The 21,496-nt window shown below is 46.0% G+C and overlaps 1 protein-coding gene across 1 annotated transcript in view; it reads left to right on the forward strand.

The window, feature by feature from the left end:
• The window catches only part of PGD (phosphogluconate dehydrogenase), a 47,793-nt gene extending 27,414 nt beyond the window's left edge, over positions 1-20,379 (forward strand). Inside the window, exons 6-13 of the mRNA XM_040326426.1 lie at positions 1,610-1,676; positions 3,430-3,564; positions 3,946-4,135; positions 7,655-7,785; positions 8,339-8,472; positions 10,289-10,388; positions 11,823-11,945; positions 20,147-20,379. Coding sequence (XP_040182360.1) covers positions 1,610-1,676; positions 3,430-3,564; positions 3,946-4,135; positions 7,655-7,785; positions 8,339-8,472; positions 10,289-10,388; positions 11,823-11,945; positions 20,147-20,266 — 1,000 coding nt within the window. The 3' untranslated portion in view covers positions 20,267-20,379. The remainder of the gene's footprint in view (positions 1-1,609; positions 1,677-3,429; positions 3,565-3,945; positions 4,136-7,654; positions 7,786-8,338; positions 8,473-10,288; positions 10,389-11,822; positions 11,946-20,146) is intronic.
• The last annotated feature ends 1,117 nt before the right edge of the window (positions 20,380-21,496 follow it).

Here is a 21,496-nt window from a genome sequence, read left to right on the forward strand (position 1 = left end):
GGGGGGGGGAATCAAAACATTTTGTAAAAAATAATTTGATAAACTGACACCGCCTACTGACTCTGTACACTGCTCTGTTGATATACATACATGTATGTTTGTGCTCTGGGGGTGCACACCGTAATGCAATAGGCTGCGCACACCAATGATGCACACATGTTCATTTTGACACACTTCAGTGCTATATGTCATATAAGGCCACCCTTTATAACAGGTTTTATATTGCACCCACATTAGCAATATAAAAAATTGGTTGCATACCCCATTAACGATACCCCTTCCTCCACCTGATTTGCAGGCTGCATTTTCCAGGGGAAGTGTGTGTGTGTGTGTGTGTGTGTGTGTGTGTGTGTGTTTGTTTGTTTGTTTGTTTTGTTTTTTACACATTCCAAACATGGGAGTTGTAGAGCGAGTGGCACTTCCTCCAGGTCTGTACCCCTGTACGGATCTGAGGCTGGAAGAAAGCTTTTTCAAGAGCCTGTGCATCACCTCTGTGACGCACAGATCGTGGGTGCAATGCTCTGAAGTCCAAAACACAAACCTTCTTAATGTTACTTTTTTTTTATCTTCTCAACATTGGCACTTTTGTAAAAGGAGTACTAAGCTAAATTTTAGGATTTTACAAGGTTATAAAAACATAGTTGGCCAGTAGGATAAAAAAAGACTCTAGGTTTTTGTGCAGGACACAAAATAAAAAGCATATTTGTTGCACTTGCAGAATAAAAACGTTGTAGGGTGCCCATCAAGGGCCACGGTATAGAAAGACTCTTCAGCCCCTCTGTATAGCCGAGGAGAGGATGCAAATGAAGCTCTGGACTGATCTATACACTCCCACAGGAATAAAATACCAGGGCAGGAGATGGCCCGGGAAAAAGTGTAGTCCTGTTAAGGCCCCTTTCACACGGGCGGGACCGTTCAGGTCGCGCTTAAAGCGGTTGTATACCCGCAACTTTTTTTTTTTACTTTTTTTTTTTTTTACACCTGTAAGGCAAAATTCATATTGAGTTGGTATACTATTAGTTAGTATACTAGCTCATTATAAAATACTTACCTTAAAACAAGGTGTAGAGAACTTACCTGGGATGTCATCTTGCCTCGGCGTGTCTTCTGGGTATCGCCGCTCCATCGCTGTGATTGGCTGGAGCGGCGATGTCGTCACTCCCGCGCATGCGTGCGGGAGATTTAATTCTGGCAAGGTCGGGCGGCTGCCGGCCCTTTAGCCGAGGATCCCCGCTGCGCATGCGCCGCTACAATCAGCGGCGCATTGCGGGAGGAATATCTCCTAAACCGTATAGGTTTAGGAGATATTCTTTATACCTACAGGTAAGCCTTATTATAGGCTTACCTGTAGGTCAAAGTGGTAGTAAAGACTTTACTACCACTTTAAGTTGTCTCCAAGTTGCCTTGTAAAGTCACGCTGGAAGTCGTGTTGCCCCAGTGTGAACCGGCACTTAGTGGTTGGATACATTTATGATCACTAGCACAGCATTATTGGTTTTGAACTAACTAATGCAACTTGAGAACAGAATAGTGCTTAGAGTTTTTCAGGCTTCTTATCAAATCCTCTTTTTTGTAATAAAGTTATTGGATTTCTTTGTATTTTCATCAGGCCTGCTATCAAAGACATCTTCCAGAGCATAGCCGCCAAGGTTGGGAACGAGCCATGCTGTGATTGGGTGTGTATTCAGAAACATGCGTTTGTATTATGCAGACCCTTGTTGCCAGGACACGGTGATGTGTCCGGGTGTATCTGTGGGCAGAGTTCTGTGTACAGTGCTGCACGGACAGCAGAGACTTAACGTTATTAATTCCTAGACATAAGAGCCCAGTGTTGAAATGTGCATCTCCAGAACCTGATTTATAGAGATGGTATAACTAAAGGCGAAACTTATTTTTGTTAGTTTTGGATGGAGTGCAACACCTGTCGTGTATTTATTGCTGTTTGTGCCCCCACTAGGGAGATTAATGCTCTTTTGGTCATTATATATATATATATAAAATCAGCCAAGCCATTAACATTGAGGTATGATGAGCTAAATGCCATTTGCCGGAGGTATGAGATCCGCTCTGACCATAGAAATTCACTTCAGTGCTGGTATTGGACAGGATCTATATAGCGCCAAACATTTGCACAGCCCCTTTACAATATATAGTCATCCAGCTAAAGAGGGTGTTTTGAATTACAGAGCTGTGCAGCTGTTAACCACTTGCCGCCCGCCATATAGCAATATGACATCTGCAAAGTGGTTCTGTTATCCTGATTGGACATCATATGACGTGATCAGGATAACAAGCCCGCCGCAGGGGCGCACGGCATGGCGAACGCTGGTAGGGGCCTGTCAGTGTGACACACTGCAACTCTGATATGGGCAAAGAGTATTTGACGGTGACTCTTTACCACGTGAATGTAAACGGGCAAATTTGTGCTCCTTTGTGGGTGTCAGCTGGGGGGGGGGGGGATTGTGCTCCTTTTTGGGGGGGTGGGAATTGTGCTCCTTTTGTCGGCGTGGGGGAGAGGGTTGTGTCCCTTTGGGGGGGGGGGGGGAATTGTGCTCCTTTTGTGGGTGTCAGCGTAGGAGGGGGGGATTGTGTCCCTTTGTGGGTGTCAGCGGGGGGGGGGGGGTTGTGCCCCTTTGGGGGGGGGAATTGTGCTCCTTTTGTGGGTGTCCCTTTGCGGAGGGGGGGAGTGTGTCCCTTTGCGGAGGGGGGGAGTGTGTCCCTTTGCGGAGGGGGGGAGTGTGTCCCTTTGCGGAGGGGGGGAGTGTGTCCCTTTGTGGGTGTCAGTGGGGGGGGGAGGGTTGTGCCCCTTTTGCGGGGGGTGGTGGTATTGTGCTCCTTTTGTGGGTGTCCGTGTGTGGGGGGGGGGTGAATTGTGCCCCTTTGCGGGGGGGGGGAATTGTGTCAGTGGATGAAATATTGCCCCAATGGCCAGATAAAAGCAAATAAAAGGCCACAGTTTGGAGACTCCTGCTTTAAGCAATAATAATAATAATTTGAAGACCACATATTTTAGATCCTTTTTTATAAATCTATATCTAAGGAATATGAAGCATTTGAGGTACTATAGGTGGGTTGATAAGACTGCAGAGCCTGGGAAATGAGGTGAAGCTTTGCTTTGCAAAGAATACCCAATTGCATACAAGGAAAAAAAATAAAGTGTTTTGCTTGCACTTGATTGGATGATGGAATTCCATGGGAGCTTCCCCCTCATTTGCTCTACTCTGGAGTCGCTGCACTTGCAGAGTGCTCAGTCTATTTGCCTTTAGTAAATCCAGCCCTCTGTTGTGCTGAGATGCAGATAACCGTCCTTCCTGCACTGTCATTTACCAGGAAGAAACAGATTTTTATTTTTTTATTTTTTTTCAGAGTGCTTTTAAAATATACACCCTCCCCCACTCCTTTTTTAAACGTATTTGTCTTTGTGTGCAGGTGGGTGATGAAGGAGCTGGACACTTTGTGAAGATGGTGCACAATGGTATAGAATATGGCGACATGCAGCTGATCTGTGAGGCTTATCAACTGATGAAGGACATCCCAAACTTGGATCAAGATGAAATGGCAAAGGTGAGCCCCTCCCCCCACCAGCCATCAGAGTCTCTACCTTTTTCACTTCTGAGAGTCCAGATGACTTAGGCTCCATTCACATCTATGCGACAACGGCGTACGGCGTACGCAGCGTATTTTGCCGGGAGTGTGAAACTTTTTTTTTTTTTTTTTTACAAAGCATTCCCATTGCTGTCAATGGGCGAACGCCAATGTCGCCTGAAAAAAAGGGTCCGGGACTTTTTTACAGGCGTTCGGCGTCTATGAGATGTGAACCATCTCCATAGACAGCAATGGGAATTCTCCCCTCTAGCGGCAGAGGCGTCCGGCGTCGGGCGTTTTGTCGCATAGATGTGAATGGAGCCTAACTCACATTCTTGTTTTTTATTTTTTGTAATTCAGACATTTGAAGAGTGGAACAAGTCTGAGCTGGACTCCTTCCTCATTGAGATCACCGCTGACATCCTAAGATTCAAGGACGCCGATGGCACCCACTTGCTGCCCAAAATCCAGGACACAGCCGGGCAGAAAGGAACTGGAAAATGGACGGCGATCTCTGCGCTGGATTTCGGTGTTCCTGTGACCCTCATTGGTGAGAGAGCCAACAGTGCTTTAGATTTAATGTGTATTTCCACTTTTGCAGCTAAATTGGGATAACGCCTACATTATATTTGTTACATGTTCCCAATAACATAGCATGACTTAAAAAGGTTCCTTGCATTGAAGTGCTTTTTACTTAAAAAAATTTGTCCATGCTCTCCCTGCTTTGTAATGGTTAGAGGGGGCTGTGAAGTAATTAAAGTAATACTAAAGTCTTGTTTGTTTTTAACAAAAGAAAAATAACATGTTCTACTTGCCAGCTCTGTGTAATTGATTTGCACAGGGCAGCCCCGATCCTCCTATTCTTGGGTCCCCCGCCGGCGCTCCTGGGCCCTCCCATCCAATTGAGTGCCCCCACAGCAAGCAGCTTGCTATGGGGGCACCTGAGTCGAGTCACTGCGCTGCGACCCGGGCTCTGTCCTCTCTCTGGGAGTGGATATTTGGCCTCTCTCTCTCTCTCTCTCTCTCTCTCTCTCTCTCTCTCTCTCTCTCTCTCTCTCTCTCTCTCTCTCTCTCTCTCTCTCTCTCTCTCTCTCTCTCTCTCTCTCTCTCTCTCTCTCTCTCTCTCTCTCATTGACTTTGACAGCAGCGGGAGCCAATGACGCTTTGCTGCTGTCTCCGCCAATGAGGAGGAGTCCCTGAAAGCCGAGTCTCTTGTGCAACATTGCTGGATCGAGATTGGGCTCGGGAAAGTATTAGGGGAGCAGAGAGGGGCTGACTTTATACTTTATTGCATTTTTAGTAAAAATCAGCACACATTAAACATTGTTAGACACACACACTTAACCCCTTTATTACCCAAGATATTAACCTCTTCCCAACCAGTGTCATTAGTACAGTGACCGTGTATAGCAGGGATATGCAATTAGCGGACCTCCAGATGTTGCAAAACTACAAATCCCATCATGCCTCTGCCTCTGGGTGTCATGCTCGTGGCTGTGCCGAGTCTTGCTATGCCTCATGGGATTTGTAGTTCTGCAACAGCTGGAGGTCCGCTAATTGCATATCCCCGGTGTATAGTATTATCACTGTCACTGGTGATGTCAGTTCCCACCCAGTGTCCGTTACTGTCAGACCACTCGCAGTCCCACTATAAGTTGCTGATCGCCACCATTACTAGTATAACAAAAAATAAAAAAATTATTTTGTGTGTGAGAGAGAGATTATCTATCTATCTATCTATCTATCTATCTATCTATCTATCTATTATATCTCTATCTATCTATCTATCTATCTATCTATTATATCTCTATCTATCTATCTATCTATCTATCTATCTATCTATCTATGATATGTGTGGTGTTTAAAGTGTTCTTTTAAAAGGGATTTAGTTGGGCATTGTATTCAGAGGGGGAATTCACCTTTTGCAATGACTTGCTGGGTACTTCCTTGTAGCGTGTTGCATGAGATGCTTGATAGAGCCGTGTAATCCTGTGTGGGTGGGGATGACATCTTGCAGATACTTCCTGCCCCTCCCCTGTAGTTTTACTGGTGGTGTAATTCGGACTTCACAATCAGCTTTGTGCAATCCGTGATCCAATAAGATGTTGCAGCACTGAGTTGGGTTTAAGGGAGGGGGGGGTGACACATGATGGGGCTGAAGATCTGTGGCACTGTTACATTTATTGTTTTTATCGTTTTCCTTTTTTTTTTTTTTTCTTGCATGTCTGTGTCTGGATATCAGATTGTAATGCATGTAATTTCCTTTTTAACATAATTTCCCAAGTTAATTTCATTTGCAAATTAAATTTCCTTAAGGGAACATAGTAACCAGTAACCGCCCAGAGACTTGCGGTAGTATTGGCCATATTGGATGATGGGCTTTAAAGTGGTTGTTGACTCACTGCAACTAAATCGTCTTCTCCCCTTTTGTACGATAATAATAAGTGTCCCTGTGTTATGTAAAAAAATCTTCCGATCTGTACCTATATGAGCGCTCATCTGATTCCTCGGCTCTTCACTCTTGGGCTCACAGCTCTAGTGGTTGGGGGGGGGGGGGGCGAGCCTTGCCGCTGATGTCAGGTGGGGAGGAGGGGGAGAGAGCCAACATTCAGCTGAGCGCAAGGAGCAGAGGTACAGTCGGGGAGGGGGCGGGCGGGTGCCGGTTATATGGGGGGAGGAGGACAGGAGACGGATTGCAGGGCTGCAGATGACGGAATTGTGTGGGGTTGTTTTTTAGGGGTTGGGTTGGCCCCTCACTTCTAGTGAAGGGAACACTTAGGACATAAGCATGCCAAGACATTTTGGACAATTTCATGCTCCCAACTTTGTGGGAACAGTTTGGTGACGGCCCCTTCCTGTTCCAACATGACTGCACACCAGTGCACAAATCAAGGTCCATAAAGACATGGATGACTTTGTGGTGGAGGAACTTGACTGGCCTGCACAGAGTCCTGACCTCAACATGACATTTCGGGTTCCCTGGACAGGTACGTTTTCTTATTAAAGTGGAGGTTCACCCTAAAACAATTATATATCATTCCATCCAGCATACTGCCGACATGTACAGTATGCTGTTTTTTTTTTTTCCCCCCTGTACATACCGTTTTATAGTTTTTTTTTTTTTTTTTCTGACTCCCGCCGGGGAATAAGCGTTCCTATGAAGAGGCGTAGATGATTGACGTGTGGCCAAGGCGCGTCACGCGTTCCGAAAATAGCCGAACTGGGACTCTGCTATATACGGCGCCTGCGCAGTCAGCTCCTAGTCTGTGTGCAGGCGCCGTATAGCACCGTATAGAGCCGAGTCCCAGTCCGGCTGTTTTCGGAACGCGTGACGCGCCTTGGCCGCACGTCAATCATCTACGCCTCTTCATAGGAACGCTTATTCCCCGCGGGAGTCAGAAAAGAAAAAGAAGTATAAAACGGTATGTACAGGGGGGGAAAAAAAAAAAACAGCATACTGTACATGTCGGCAGTATGCTGGATGGAATGATAGATCATTGTTTTAGGGTGAACCTCCACTTTAAGTCAGCAGCTACAGTGTTTGTAGCTGCTGACTTTTATAAATAGGCTATATATATATATATATATATATATATATATATATATATATATATATATATATATATATATATATATATATATATATATATATATATATATATATATATATATATATATATATATATATATATATATAGCCTAAGTCTGGGATGCCATTAACGTTCATGTGCCTGTAAAGGCAGGCGTACCAATACTTTTGGCAATATTGTGTGTGTGTGTGTGTATATATGTATATATATATATATATATATATATATATATATATATATATATATATATATATACATATACACACACACACTCTGTGTATATGTGATCCTGCACAGAGCAGCCGCCCTGCTATAGGGCGGTGGGCAAACCATTAATACTAAATGGATTTTGCTTTTGAGTAAAAAAAATGTACTTTTATATCCCAGTCCAGCACAGGGAAGGAATGAGTATCAGAAATTCCAGTACAGTGTCTTGTAGTGCGATTCCTCTGATGGTGTTGTCGCTCCTCTCTGTACAGGTGAAGCCGTGTTTGCACGCTGTCTGTCTTCCCTGAAGAGTGAGCGGAAAGTGGCGAGCAAGCAGTTACAAGGACCAAAGATTGCCCCCTTTAAGGGTGACAAGAAGGCCTTCCTCGAGGACATCAGAAAGGTAGGTGTTCTGGGATTTGCTGCCTCCTATAATTACAGGGCATTGTATCGCCTCTTATTTATTTTGGATATACATATAATGAAGATCTGCTTGATGTGAATCTTCTCTTCTTATTTCTCTGTGTAGTTTTATAATATTTTACCTGGAGTTCCCCTTTAAACACACTTTGTTTCGGGGGGGTGAGCCCCTTAGTGATGAGCTGCACTCAGTCCTCAGACTAATGTCGCGTACACACCATCATTTTTCGGCATGTAGAAAAAACGTTGTTTTTTCCAACTTCATCATTAAAAACGACGTTGCCCACACACCATCGTTTTTTAAAAATGCTCTAGCAAAGCGCGGTGACGTATAACACGTACGATGGCACTATAAAGGGGAAGTTCCATTCGGATGACGCCACCCTTGGGGCTGATTTCCTGTTGGTAAAAGACGATTCGCGCTTTTCTGTCTGTTACAGCGTGATGAATGTTTTTTTTTTTTCATGCCGAAAAATGATGGTGTGTACGTGGCATTACTCATCGGCTGCTAAACTGCTTTCCGTTTCCTGTTGCAGGCGCTCTACGCATCCAAGATCATTTCCTACGCACAAGGGTTCATCCTCTTCCGCCAGGCGGCCCAGGAATTTGGCTGGAAGTTGAATTACGGCGGTATCGCTATGATGTGGAGAGGAGGCTGCATCATCCGCAGGTAATTTCTTTCTTTCTATACTAAAACTGGAGAGTGGAAAAAACTGGTGAAGCTCTGCATAGTAACCAATCAGCTTCCAGTGTTTTTTTTTTTTTTTTTTTTTAATTCAGTCAAAGCTTAATTGAACAGCAGAATTTAGAAGCTGATTGGTTTCTATGCAGAGCTGCACTCTCCCAGTTTTTTTAGTAAATGATCCCCTAATGTGTGATGAGAACCAAGCAATGAGGCAGAGATCAATGTGCAGGGGATGTGTGAGACTACTGGAGACCTGGGCCAGTGGTGATTTGTTCCAGCAGCAGCCTGACTCTCCAGAGTGCTGCCTGCACGGCTTAGCTTTAAAGCGGAGGTTCACCCTCAAGAGACACTTTATCTAATTAAGACCGTCACATTGAATACATTTTATAGTCCGCTGTTAAAAATTTTTTTAAACAATCACAGTACCTTTATTCACCTCGGAATAACAGGCACTTCCGGGGTATCCGTCCCGCGGGTGTGTCGTTTTCTGGGACTCCATCGCAAAGTCTCCTGGGAGCACAGCGTCATGCTTCCCAGGAGAGGAGTCATTAGGCAGATTCTCTCGATATCGCGGGATCTCACTCATCACGTGACCCAGGTCACGTGATGAGGGCGGTTTGAACTCCGCCATTTTATTTGCTGGCAACTAGGTAGATTGTGCCACCGCATCCCGGAAGGATTTGCTTGTGGGCTTCAGAGTGCCCACAAGCAAGATGGAAGCCTCCAGGAATTATTTTTATAAGTTATCTTTTTCGGCTGAAAGACATTGCGGTGACCTACGCAAAAAGGACACGCGAGTACACACTTAAATATGGGATGAGCGGCAGATGCGCATATATAAAAAAAACATATTCCCGCGGAACCCTTGCTGCATCATTTGGTTTGTAAAAAGAGCCTATTTAGTCCGGTATAAGCAGCCTTGATGCATTACAGTAACATAAAGGCTTCAGTCACACTCTAAGAAGCTGTGCATTGAACATTAATGGGTGTGACATGCTTTTATCACGTTTCTGTTGATTTCAATGGAAAAAAGTTTGCATTTAGGAATGTGTCTGTTCTGCATCTGTGAAGAGATGTTTAACAATTGTACTGACACCAGGGAACGATTGTATCCCCCCCCCCCCCCTGACACCAGGGAACGATTGTATCCCCCCCCCCTGACACCAGGGAACGATTGTATCCCCCCCCCCCCCTGACACCAGGGAACGATTGTATCCCCCCCCCCCCCCTGACACCAGGGAACGATTGTATCCCCCCCCCCCCTGACACCAGGGAACGATTGTATCCCCCCCCCTGACACCAGGGAACGATTGTATCCCCCCCCCCTGACACCAGGGAACGATTGTATCCCCCCCCCGACACCAGGGAACGATTGTATCCCCCCCCCCCTGACACCAGGGAACGATTGTATCCCCCCCCCCCCTGACACCAGGGAACGATTGTATCCCCCCCCCCCCTGACACCAGGGAACGATTGTATCCCCCCCCCCCTGACACCAGGGAACGATTGTATCCCCCCCCCCCCCCTGACACCAGGGAACGATTGTATCCCCCCCCCCTGACACCAGGGAACGATTGTATCCCCCCCCCTGACACCAGGGAACGATTGTATCCCCCCCCCCCCTGACACCAGGGAACGATTGTATCCCCCCCCCCCCCCGACACCAGGGAACGATTGTATCCCCCCCCCCCCTGACACCAGGGAACGATTGTATCCCCTAAATCCCAAGAACAAATTGACTGTTTTCATAAATGGGGGCTTTATAATAAAATGCTTTTCTTCATTATTGTCACTTTCTTAGTGTGTTTTTGGGGAAGATCAAGGAAGCTTTTGACAGGAATCCAGATCTGCAGAATCTCTTGTTGGACGATTTCTTCAAAAAGGAGATGCACAATTGTCAGGTAATGAGGAGATGTGATTGTCGGGGTGATTTCATTTAATCCTCTTCCAGATTTAATGAATCCTTGTGATTCTATGGCAAAAGTAAGCTGCTGTCTGGATTGTCCGTAAACAGCCCTGATCTTTCATTCTGCACAATTCAGTGCAGATTTGAATACAATCTTCCGAGTTCTTTGCTGTTGTGATATTGGACAATGCTGTACAGTGTACACTTGATTTATGAGAAGTCAAATCTCTACTTGGTGGGGGGGGGGGGGTCTCGTCAGTTTTTAGGGCTCCCTAAATGATCAGTTTTTTTGTTTTGGAAGACATGTTTTGTCTGTGATAATAAATATAACCGAGTGTTGTACATGCCAGGGGAAAAAAAAAAAATGAATTAAAGCCCCTTCTGCATGCCTATGTCTGTGTACAGACTCTGCTTTGCTCTGTTGATTCCAGGCGAATGACTGATGAACCTGTCAGAGCTCCACTCTCCTCTAGATACAAGGGATCGGATGAAAACTGACTGCCTGTGTTTTTTTTTTATTATCTGATCCTCCAGACGAATGGAAAAATAGGGTTTCTATCCTTCTGAATTCAGCGGACATGTCACCACTGACATCCAGAAAAGCAATAAAAACGCCTTTGGTATCAAATCCCTAGCATAAAAAGATCTAAAACACACTTCCAGTCTGGGATGTCCTATGTGATGCATCACGGGCCCATGACTTTATCAGGGGCCCGATGTGTGTGAATTGATTTTATTTGCTATATTTTCATCACAGATCTTTATGAGGTTATTTGTGTTACAGTATTTACTTTTTCTGGTATGTGCGACCCTCGTTCATATTTATTATTTCATTACTGGTGGGAACACAGTACAGTTGTTGCAGCAACACTTGGCTAATATTTTTTATATATCATCTCTATCTTCTCACACACACACACACTGTGGTTTTGTTCTAAATGGAGGCAGCCCTGAATTTAAAGGGGGAACCTGTATGGAATAGAAATGGGGAGGGGGTGCTGCTATTTTAAGGTGGGCTCCGGGATTGTCAACCTGATCCTTGTTTCCCTCTGTAGCCAGTCATTAGAGCTTACAGTCTAGAAATTCTTGTTGTAGACCAAGGAGCGGGGCCCTCTGATCCCTCCTCTACTGTAACTGTACTGTCTGCCCTCACGTTGTAAAGTGCTGCACAAACTGTTGGCTTAATATAAATCCTGTATTATAATAATATAGACTTTAATGGCTGCATGCTTGTTCCAGGCCAGAGACCAAACTGGACCTTTATAAACTATCTGACATGGTAGCTTCTTTATTATACACGCATGTTCACCTTGTGTGCTACACATGAGGTGTTCTTAGCTGTGTGAGTGATCACAGGAGGAAGTGCAGTCGCTGTAGATCTGAAGGGGACAATGCCCTCATTTCCTTCATTTTGTTTACTTCTGTTCAGGAATCGTGGCGCAGAGTAGTGAGCACCGGAGTGCAGTACGGTATCCCTATGCCATGCTTTACCACCGCACTGGCTTTCTATGATGGTTACAGGCATGAAATGTTACCGGCCAACCTCATTCAGGTAAGATTTTTGTACAGGGCCTAGTCCAGTGTTTGTCAGCTTTTTTTTTTTGTTCAGTTAAGATGCCCTTTTAACCACTTGAGGACCCCTTCACGCCGATATACGTCGGCAGAAGGGCACAGGTACGTCGCTTTTAAGAGCCCAGCCGTGGGTCACGAGTATGGCGGCACTCGCAACCTAGTCCTGAGCTCTGTGCCCGCAATCGGGTCACAGGAGCTGAAGAACGGGGAGAGGTGAGTGTAAACAAACCTTCCCCGTTATTCTCTGTGGCTTGTCACGGATTGTCTGTTCCCTGTAACAGGGAACAATCAGTGATGTCACACGTCCAGCCACGCCCACCTTACAGTAAAAAAAAAAATTAGGACAGATTTAACCTCTTTAGCACCCCCTAGTGGTTAACCCCTTCACTGCCATTTTCACAGTAATTGGTGCATTTTTATAGCACTTTTCTCTGTGAAAATGACAATGGTCCCAAAAATGTTTCAAGTGTCTGATGTGTCCCCCATAATGTCGCAGTCACAAAAAAAAAAAATCACTGATCGCCGCCATTACTAGTAAAATAAAAAATGCCATAAAACTATCCCCTATTTTGTAAGCGCTATAACTTTTGCGCAAACCAATCAAACTCTATTGCGATTTTTATTTTTATACATATCGTGCCAAAAATGTTTTTTTTTTTTTTTAATATATATTTTTGGGGGATATTTATTATAGCAAAAAGTAAAAAATAAAAATAGGAGCGATAATTATAAAAAAAACTTTTTTTTTTTATAGCGCAAAAAATAAAAACTGCAGAGGTGATCAAATACCACCAAAATAAAGCTCTATTTGGGGGGGGGGAAATAACTGCATTTTTTTTTTGGGAGGCACGACCGCGCAATTGTCAGTTAAAGCGACGCAGTGCCGAATCGCAAAAAAAAGGGGCCAGGTCCTTTTATCTGCATAATGGTCCGGGTCTTAAGTGGTTAAAATGTATGCACAGTCTCCACAAATCGCCTTCTAAAAAGTTTTACATACCGCAGCAGCATCCACACATAAGAGCTCCCAACATTAAGGCCTTATGCACACTGGACGTTTTTTTCTACAGTCAATAAACTCTCCATATTATCCTATGTGTCCATGCAAACATAGGCTGTTATCAGCAGTTTTGGGCAGTGGTGTTTTTGAGCAGTAAAAAAAAAAAAACTAGTGGGTTCTGAGAGACGTTTTTCAGCTGTAAAAATGCTCTAATGCTGGTAAACGCTCAAAAACATCACTCGCCAGCATTTTTTTTACATTTTTGAAAAAATTGTTTTCTTCAACAAAAAAATGCCAACGCGGAAAAACGCAAAAAAAAAAAAAGGGATTTTTAATACAGCTTACCTGTAAAATCCTTTTCTTGGAGTACATCACGGGACACAGAGCAGCATATTCATTACTATGTGGGTTATATGGAGTACCTTCAGGTGATGGACACTGGCAATCTCAAACAGGAAGTGCCCCTCCCTATATAACCCCCTCCCATAGGAGGAGTACCTCAGTTTTGTAGCAAGCAGTATGCCTCCCAAAATGGTCCCCACAAGAGGGGTGGGAGCTCTGTGTCCCGTGATGTACTCCAAGAAAAGGATTTTACAGGTAAGCTGTATTAAAAATCCCTTTTTCTTTCTCGTACATCACGGGACACAGAGCAGCATATTCATTACTATGTGGGATGTCCTAAAGCAATGCTTTACTGAGGGGAGGGAGAAATCTTCCCAAGACACAAGGATTTAATTCAGAGATACTCTCAAATAATAATAAATCCAACTTAGTTGAGAAAATTAAATTTAAACTTAAATTTTAACTCAAGGGTGTCCCCGATTCTGAGGGTCTTAAATCGCAGCCCGCAGCACTGCCTGCCCAAAGGCTGTATCAGTATTCCTTCTTACGTCCAACTGGTAAAATTTTGTAAACGTGTGGACTGAAGACCAGGTTGCCGCCTTGCAAACTTGAGCCATAGAGATCTGATGGTGTGCTGCCCAGGAGGCGCCCATGGCCCTGGTAGAATGGGCCTTTACTGACAACGGAGGAGGCAACCTCTTCAAGCCGTAGGCCTGAATAATTAACTGTTTAATCCATCTCAAATGGTGGATTTTGCAGCTGCCTGCCCCTTCTTGGGCCCATCTGGCAAAATGAATAACACATCTGTTTTCCGAATCTTCTCTGTAGCTTTAAGATAGGCCTTCATGGCCCTGACAATATCCAAGGTATGCAGCAACCCTTCCTTCTGGAAGTGGGCTTTGGAAAAAAGGATGGTAATACCAAATCCTGGTTCAGGTGAAAACTGGATATAACCTTTGGTAAAAAGGAAGGATGAGGACGGAGAACCACCTTGTCCTTATGCAGAATAAGATATGGCTCCTTACAAGATAAGGCTGCCAACTCTGACACTCTTCTGGCGGAAACTATGGCGACCAGAAATACCAACTTCCTTGTTAGTAAAACCAAAGGAACTTCAGCCAACGGCTCAAAGGGTTGTTTCTGTAGAGTTGACAGAACAAGATTCAAGTCCCACGGACAAAGTGGTGACTTAACCGGAGGATTAATACGCAAGACCCCCTGAGTGAAGGTCTTAACCAGCGAGTGGGTGGCCAGCGGCCTCTGAAACCACACTGACAAAGCTGAAATCTGTCCCTTGATTGTGCTTAATGCCAATCCTTTATCCACTCCTAGCTGGAGAAAACTTAATACTCTATCAATGGTATATTTGCGGGAAAGCCATTTCTTGGACTCGCACCAGCCTACATAGGCCCTCCAAACCCTGTAATAAATTACTCTGGAGACTGGCTTTCTAGCCTTAATCAGGGTAGAGATTACTTGTCTAGATAGACCTCTACCCCTAAGAATCAGGGATTCAGCCGCCAGGCCGTCAAATTTAGACGCCGTAATGCAGGGTGGAGGATCGGGCCTTGTGAGAGTAGGTCTGGTCGTAGAGGAAGCGTCCAAGGGTCTCCCACTGACATCTTTAGGATTAGTGAGTACCATGCCCTTCTGGGCCATGCTGGAGCTATCAGAATGACTGGCTTGTGCTCCACCCTGATCCTGCGCAACAGGCGGGGTAGTAACTGGAGCGGAGGGAAGGCATATAGAAGATTGAACTGATGCCAAGGGTAAACTAACGCATCGGTCCCGCAGGCCATAGGGTCCCGAGTCCGGGACATGAACCTGTCTAGTTTCTTGTTGAGCCTTGATGCCATGATATCCACGTCCGGCATTCCCCACTTCTGGCAAATTATCTGAAATATTTGCGGATGCAGAGACCATTCCCCTGGCGACAGAGTCTGACGACTCAAGAAGTCCGCCTGCAGGTTGTCCACCCCGGGAATGAATATTGCCGATATGCAGGGCACATGATTCTCTGCCCATAGGAAAATTAAGCTCACTTCTCTCTGAGCTGCTTGACTCTTGGTTCCCCCTTGGTGATTTATATATGCCACCGCCGTGGCATTGTCTGACTGTATCCTCACCGGGAACCCCTGTAATTTGGAGGTCCAAGCCCTGAGGGCTAGCCGAGCAGCTCTGAGCTCCAAGATATTGATGGGCAATTGACTCTCCTCCTGTGCCCACGTACCTTGGTGAGTGCACCCATCCAAGATCGCTCCCCAGCCCTTCAGGCTGGCATCTGTGGTCACTATCTTCCATGTCACGGGGCTGAAAGATTTTCCCTTCAGTAAATTCTGAGGGTCTAACCACCAACACAGACTCTGCCGGACTCTTGATGAGAGTGGCAACGGAAATTCCAAGGCCTGTGGCCTCTTGCTCCATGCTGACAGAATGGCTGCCTGCAGGACACGAGTGTGACTTTGAGCGTATGGCACCGCTTCGAAGGTGGCCACTAGCTTGCCTAGTAATCGCATGCATAGGCGAATCGTTGGTTCTCTCTTGTTTAGAACCAGATGTATCAATTCTTTGATAGCCTCGACCTTTATTCGAGGCAGGAACACCCTTTGTTGTTCCGTGTCTAATGACATGCCGAGATATTCCAACCTCTTTGTGGGTTGGAAAGCTGATTTTTCTCGGTTTAGGACCCAACCGAACCTCTCTAGGTATCGAACCGTGAGAGCCACTGCTCGCTCCAGGCCAGGAGATGAATGATCTATGATTAGAAGGTCGTCCAGGTATGCTAGGACAATGATCCCCTGGATTCTTAGGTTGGCTAGAATTGGAGCTAGGACCTTGGTGAATACTCGAGGAGCCGTAGCCAACCCGAAAGGGAGTGCCACAAATTGAAAATGACGCCGAGCCACTGTGAAGCGTAGAAACCTTTGATGTGGCTGAAAAATTGGCACATGAAGGTAAGCATCCTTTATGTCTATGGAGGCCAGAAAGTCGTCTTTCTGAAGTGCGGCGGCTGCCGATCGCACGGATTCCATCCGGAACGAGCGTACTTTTAAGTACGCATTTAATCCCTTTAAGTCCAAGATTGGCCTGACATCGCCGTTGGGTTTTGGGATGATGAACAGATTGGAGTAGAACCCTAGCCCATGTTCCTGGGCTGGTACCTCTACTATCACGCCTTGGTAAAGCAAATGATTTAATGCCGCCATTAAGGCGGCCTTCTTTGTCGGCTCGACTGGCACTCTCGACTCCTGATAATGAGGTGGAGGGATTCTTAGAAATTCTAATTTGTAGCCTGTGGCCACGGAAGACCGGACCCACTTGTCGGGAATGTCGGTCTCCCAAATTTCTGAAAAAAGACGCAGCCTTCCCCCCACCTTCGTGGGTGGGGGCGTCCCTTCATGAGGCAGACTTAGGGGCTGTCTTTGCTGGTTTACGATACCACTGCTTCTTGCCTCCAAAGGCTTGTCCTGGTGGTTTATTGTTAAAGTATGATCTCGCAGGAGGCCGTCGATACTGCCTGGAATTGGCGGGCCCCTGAGCAGGGGGAAGCTGCCGTTTGAACGCAGGTCCCCGGACCTTCTTTTTTACTGGTAGAAGTGTACTTTTGCCACTTGAAATAGTCTGAATGTATTTATCCAGATCTTCTCCGAAGAGTCGTTCTCCATGGAAGGGAAACCCTGCCAGGAGCTTTTTGCATGGGGGCTCAGCCTCCCAGTTCTTTAACCATAAGAGCCTTCTCATATGTACTAAAAATAGTGACAGACGAGACGCTTGCTGGATGGAATCCCTTATAGCATCCACCGCGAAGCACATGGCTCTAGGAATATCAGATAATTCTTCCGCCTGTTGGGCCGGAATAACCTTAAGCATTTGTCTTGTCTGGTCTGTTAGTGCCTGACAAACTCCAATAGCAGCCACCGCTGGCTGTATTACTGCACCCGCCGTAGTAAAGGATGCTTTTAAAAGCGTCTCCAAACGCTTATCAACCGGTTCTTTAAACACTTGTATGTTTTCTACCGGGCAAGTCAAGGACTTATTTACACAGGAGATGGCGGCATCCACCACTGGGAGAGTCCACTTTTTGGCAAATTTTTCTTCCATAGGATAGACGACGGAAAATTTTTTAGGTGGTAAAAAGATTCTGTCTGGTCGTGCCCAATCCTGGAAGATTACTTCCTCTAAAAGAGGATGGACTGGAAAAACAGCGCTACTGCGAGGCGTTTTCAAAGAGCCTAAAGATGATACGGCCGGACCCTGAGGTTCCGGCAAAGGCAAATTAAACGCCAAGTGGACCATGTCTGTCAGAGAATGAACCCAGAAGCTTTCCGCTTGGGAGGCCGAGCAAGGCTCTTCATTAGCCGAACCCTCAACCTCTGAACCAATTTGGTCCCGGTCCAAATGATCCTCCTGCAACTCAAATCCCCCCGGGGAGAGAACCTCAGCATCTGAGGGTCCACACTCAGGCGACGGAGACCTAGTCCGCTTTTTACCCGGTGTAGATTTGGCTATCATAGCCGCCAATCTTTTCTCTAGCCCCTCCAAGGAGGCGGCTAGCATACTCTCTGTGATAAACACAGGGTTGGGTGGATCTGATGTAGCCTCAGCACCAGATCTCCCTAATGGCTTAACCAAGGTGCCCAATGGTGTAATAACCTGTGGGGAAAGTACCGGCATAGGCCGATCTGAACCGTCAGAATCTGAGGGGGGGCCCCTTTCTTTTGTACCCCCTGATCCTGAACCTTTGGAAGCCATGGTACAATACCGAGGTACCCCTGCTTACAACCCTTGATGGTTGTAGCTAGGAGAAAGAAATAGTACGGTTTTAGGGAACGGTATTAACAATTAACGTCCAAAAACCAAAACGGGAAGACCAGTATGTTTCCTATATTTTTTTTTTTTTTTTTTTTTTCAAAAACCTTTTTTTTTTTTTTTTTTTTCTATGAAAACATGCTGTCTTCCCTCAAAAAATTGCAAGTATCCATCTGCTGTATAAGGAATTTTTTAGGCTAGTAACCACACAGCTAGTTCTGTTCACCAGAACTGCAATACTTCCTTGCGCCACTGGGTGCCCTCAGCCGCACTGCAGCCGCTCTGCGTCCTCCTCCTTCAAGCTCAGCAAGCAACTGAGCTACACAGCATAGAGGAAGGGCCGCCCCTTCCTTTTATGAGACTAGATGTCCCGCCCCTCTTTCTCCACAACGGCGCGAATCATCACCCTGCGCCTATATTACAGGGCGCGCGCCCGCGCGCGTGTTGCGGAGGATGGGGCCACGCCGGAAGCGTCTGACATGCTGGAGGAGGACACCGCACGGTGAGTCACTGACCCCCCAGTCCTGGGAAAGCATAGCTAACACACAGCTCCTTTCCCAACCCAGCGCCCAGCAGACAATTTACAATGCAACACATATCTTTAGGAAGATCACACATGGGAGCCCATACATAGACCATCCTGTCTCTTTGATAGACATAGTGGCCCAAAAACTGCCAATGCAAGAGCATACTCGGGCACATCCCCCAAAGATCTCCCTAGAGAGCCTGCCGACGAACCAAGTCCCGCAGGCCCCCCCTTTCTTACCTGCTCCATGCCGCAGGACTTTGCATAGCAAGCGGTCCAATCTTCCCCCATCTCCGTGGGTGGCGTACTAGACCTTCAGGCCCTGGGGTCCTAAAAGGAACCCACTGTCCTGGGCCCATATAGCACTCTGGCAAACAGGTTACCTTAGGTACCGCAGAGGTTCTAAGTCCTGGGCCCAGGGTCCAGCTCTCTAAAAAGAGAAGCATTATGGGCAAAACCCCACGGTTTGGGGCCCGGGTACTGTCCACTTTGGCTCTGAGGCACCTTGGACAGATCCGGTTAGCCTGCCTTGATCCCAAGGATGTAGGAGACAAGCTATTCCATGACCAACACCTAAGACACTGGCGAAAAAACTGAGGTACTCCTCCTATGGGAGGGGGTTATATAGGGAGGGGCACTTCCTGTTTGAGATTGCCAGTGTCCATCACCTGAAGGTACTCCATATAACCCACATAGTAATGAATATGCTGCTCTGTGTCCCGTGATGTACGAGAAAGAAAGCTGAACAACTCGCTGCAAAGCTACTGACGTTTTTAGAACGTTATTTTAATGTCCAGTGTGCATGAGGCCTAAAAGAGATTTATTCCTACAAAGCAAATAACACCCAGCATTTCTTTGCCCCCCCCCCAGCTGTGATGGAGAGGGGGCAGGGAATGGGGGAAACAAGCACGCTGTACAGGCACCTATCAACCAATGGCAAAAGGCAGGCTTGATTCACTTGGTGACAATTTTTAGGCACCCTAGTTATAAAGGCTGGCTTGGTGTACACCGCTTTTCTCTTATAAGCCACACAAAGGGAGAGATTTGGGCTCCAGTCACACTGAGGCGATTTGAAGCACAGGCAGAATTGATGCGATTCCAAATTGCGACAGGACACTTTTGCGATGCCATTACTTCCTAATGGCACCCCCAAACGTGGTGCAATTTTGATGCCATTAAGAAGTAATGACATTGCAAATATGTTCCACGTTTTGCTGCGATTTGGAATCGCTGTGATTCTGCCACGATTCAAATTGCTTTAGGTGTGAATGGAGCCTTACTAAAACTAGTCCAAACAAAATCTGGATCAGCTGTGCAAAGTGACCAATCGGTGTGTACATTTTTAGCCAACATTCACATTGACAGCAGCTTTGAAATTTTGTGTGATTTTTCATCTTGGTTTCTATTCTGCCTTCCATGTGGATGGAATTCAATTGCTGCCTATATACATCAACTAGCTATAGCCGGCTGATGGTAATAATATTCTGTGTACTTTCTTCTATTTCAGGCACAGAGAGACTACTTTGGCGCTCACACCTATGAGCTCCTGTCAAAACCGGGACACTTTGTTCACACAAACTGGACCGGACATGGTGGAAATGTGTCGTCCTCGTCATACAATGTCTGAGGCCCATCTACAATAAATACAGTCCTGGATGTCCTCCTAGAGCTTTCTCAGTTGTCACTGTTGTAATCTGCACATTCTGTCTAGCGAGAGAATAAATGTCTTTTTATATATGACCGATGTTCATTCAGATCTTTCTTGTACATGAAGTGGGTTACCAAAGAGGCCCTGTCCTCTCCTCCCCTGCAGTATACAGCTTTGTTATTGGATCAATGATTATTCAGCCCATTTATTTACTAATGCAGACCAATACATTGCTGAGTGTATTTGTCAGAAAATGTACAATATGTACCATTATTAAGGGGGGCAAATGTATTTTCTAAATAGGATTTCAGCAAGTACTTGTCCCATATGTATGCAGAAGAACCAAGTGCAAGCACCTTTAGAAATATGAAGACTTGTATAGGTGGTGCAATTGTAATGCATGTTAAATCCCGAAAATGGGTGTAACATGTTAATGGGTGAGCTTGTTCTTTTTAAGAGCAGGTGCCCATTAGTTACATACACCTGAAGGGAAAAACAAACCAAATGTAGGCTGCCATGGAGTCTGTCACGGAAACAGAACATTTCCTAATACTTACCGTCATTTTCCTTTGCTGATGGACACCATGGCAGGCAGCGTGGCTACCCTCCCAGAGAGTAGGCTAGTTATGGAATGTGGGCTCTGGCTTAGCCTCCAAAATTACAGGAGTGGAGGTCCTATAGGGCAGAGGTCATCAACCCTGTCCTCAGGGCCCCACTAACAGACCAGGTTTGCAAGATACTGTATTTATCGGTGTAAAGCGCGCACCCCCAACCTAGAAGGGAAATTTGAGGAAAAAAAGAAAATACTTAGTTTGAATGCCCCTCGTCTGTGTCTTGCCCAGCGTCCGTCTGCGGCCTCGGTGGTGTTCTCCCGCGCTGTTTCTGAGCCTACTTCTCCCGCGCTGTTTCTGAGCCGATTCCCCGCTTTGTGTTTGAACGCCGACATATACCGAGCGCAGCACGCTCGGCTCCTCTCGCCTAGAAGGCGGCACAGGGCGTGACCGCAAGGGGAGCCGAGCCTGGCCAAGTGTATTGTGCTGGGTATATGTCGGCAGCAAGGTTAAAACACAGCGCGGGTATCGGCATATATCGCACACCCCTTATTTTAAGGGGAAAAAAGTGCGCGGTATACACCGATAAATACGGTAACTGAAATACATGACAGGTGATGTCATTTAATGCTCAGTGATTGCAGTATTCTAGTCTGCA

The sequence above is a fragment of the Rana temporaria genome, chromosome 10 (genome assembly GCF_905171775.1).
Source record: "Rana temporaria chromosome 10, aRanTem1.1, whole genome shotgun sequence".
NCBI lineage: Eukaryota > Metazoa > Chordata > Amphibia > Anura > Ranidae > Rana > Rana temporaria.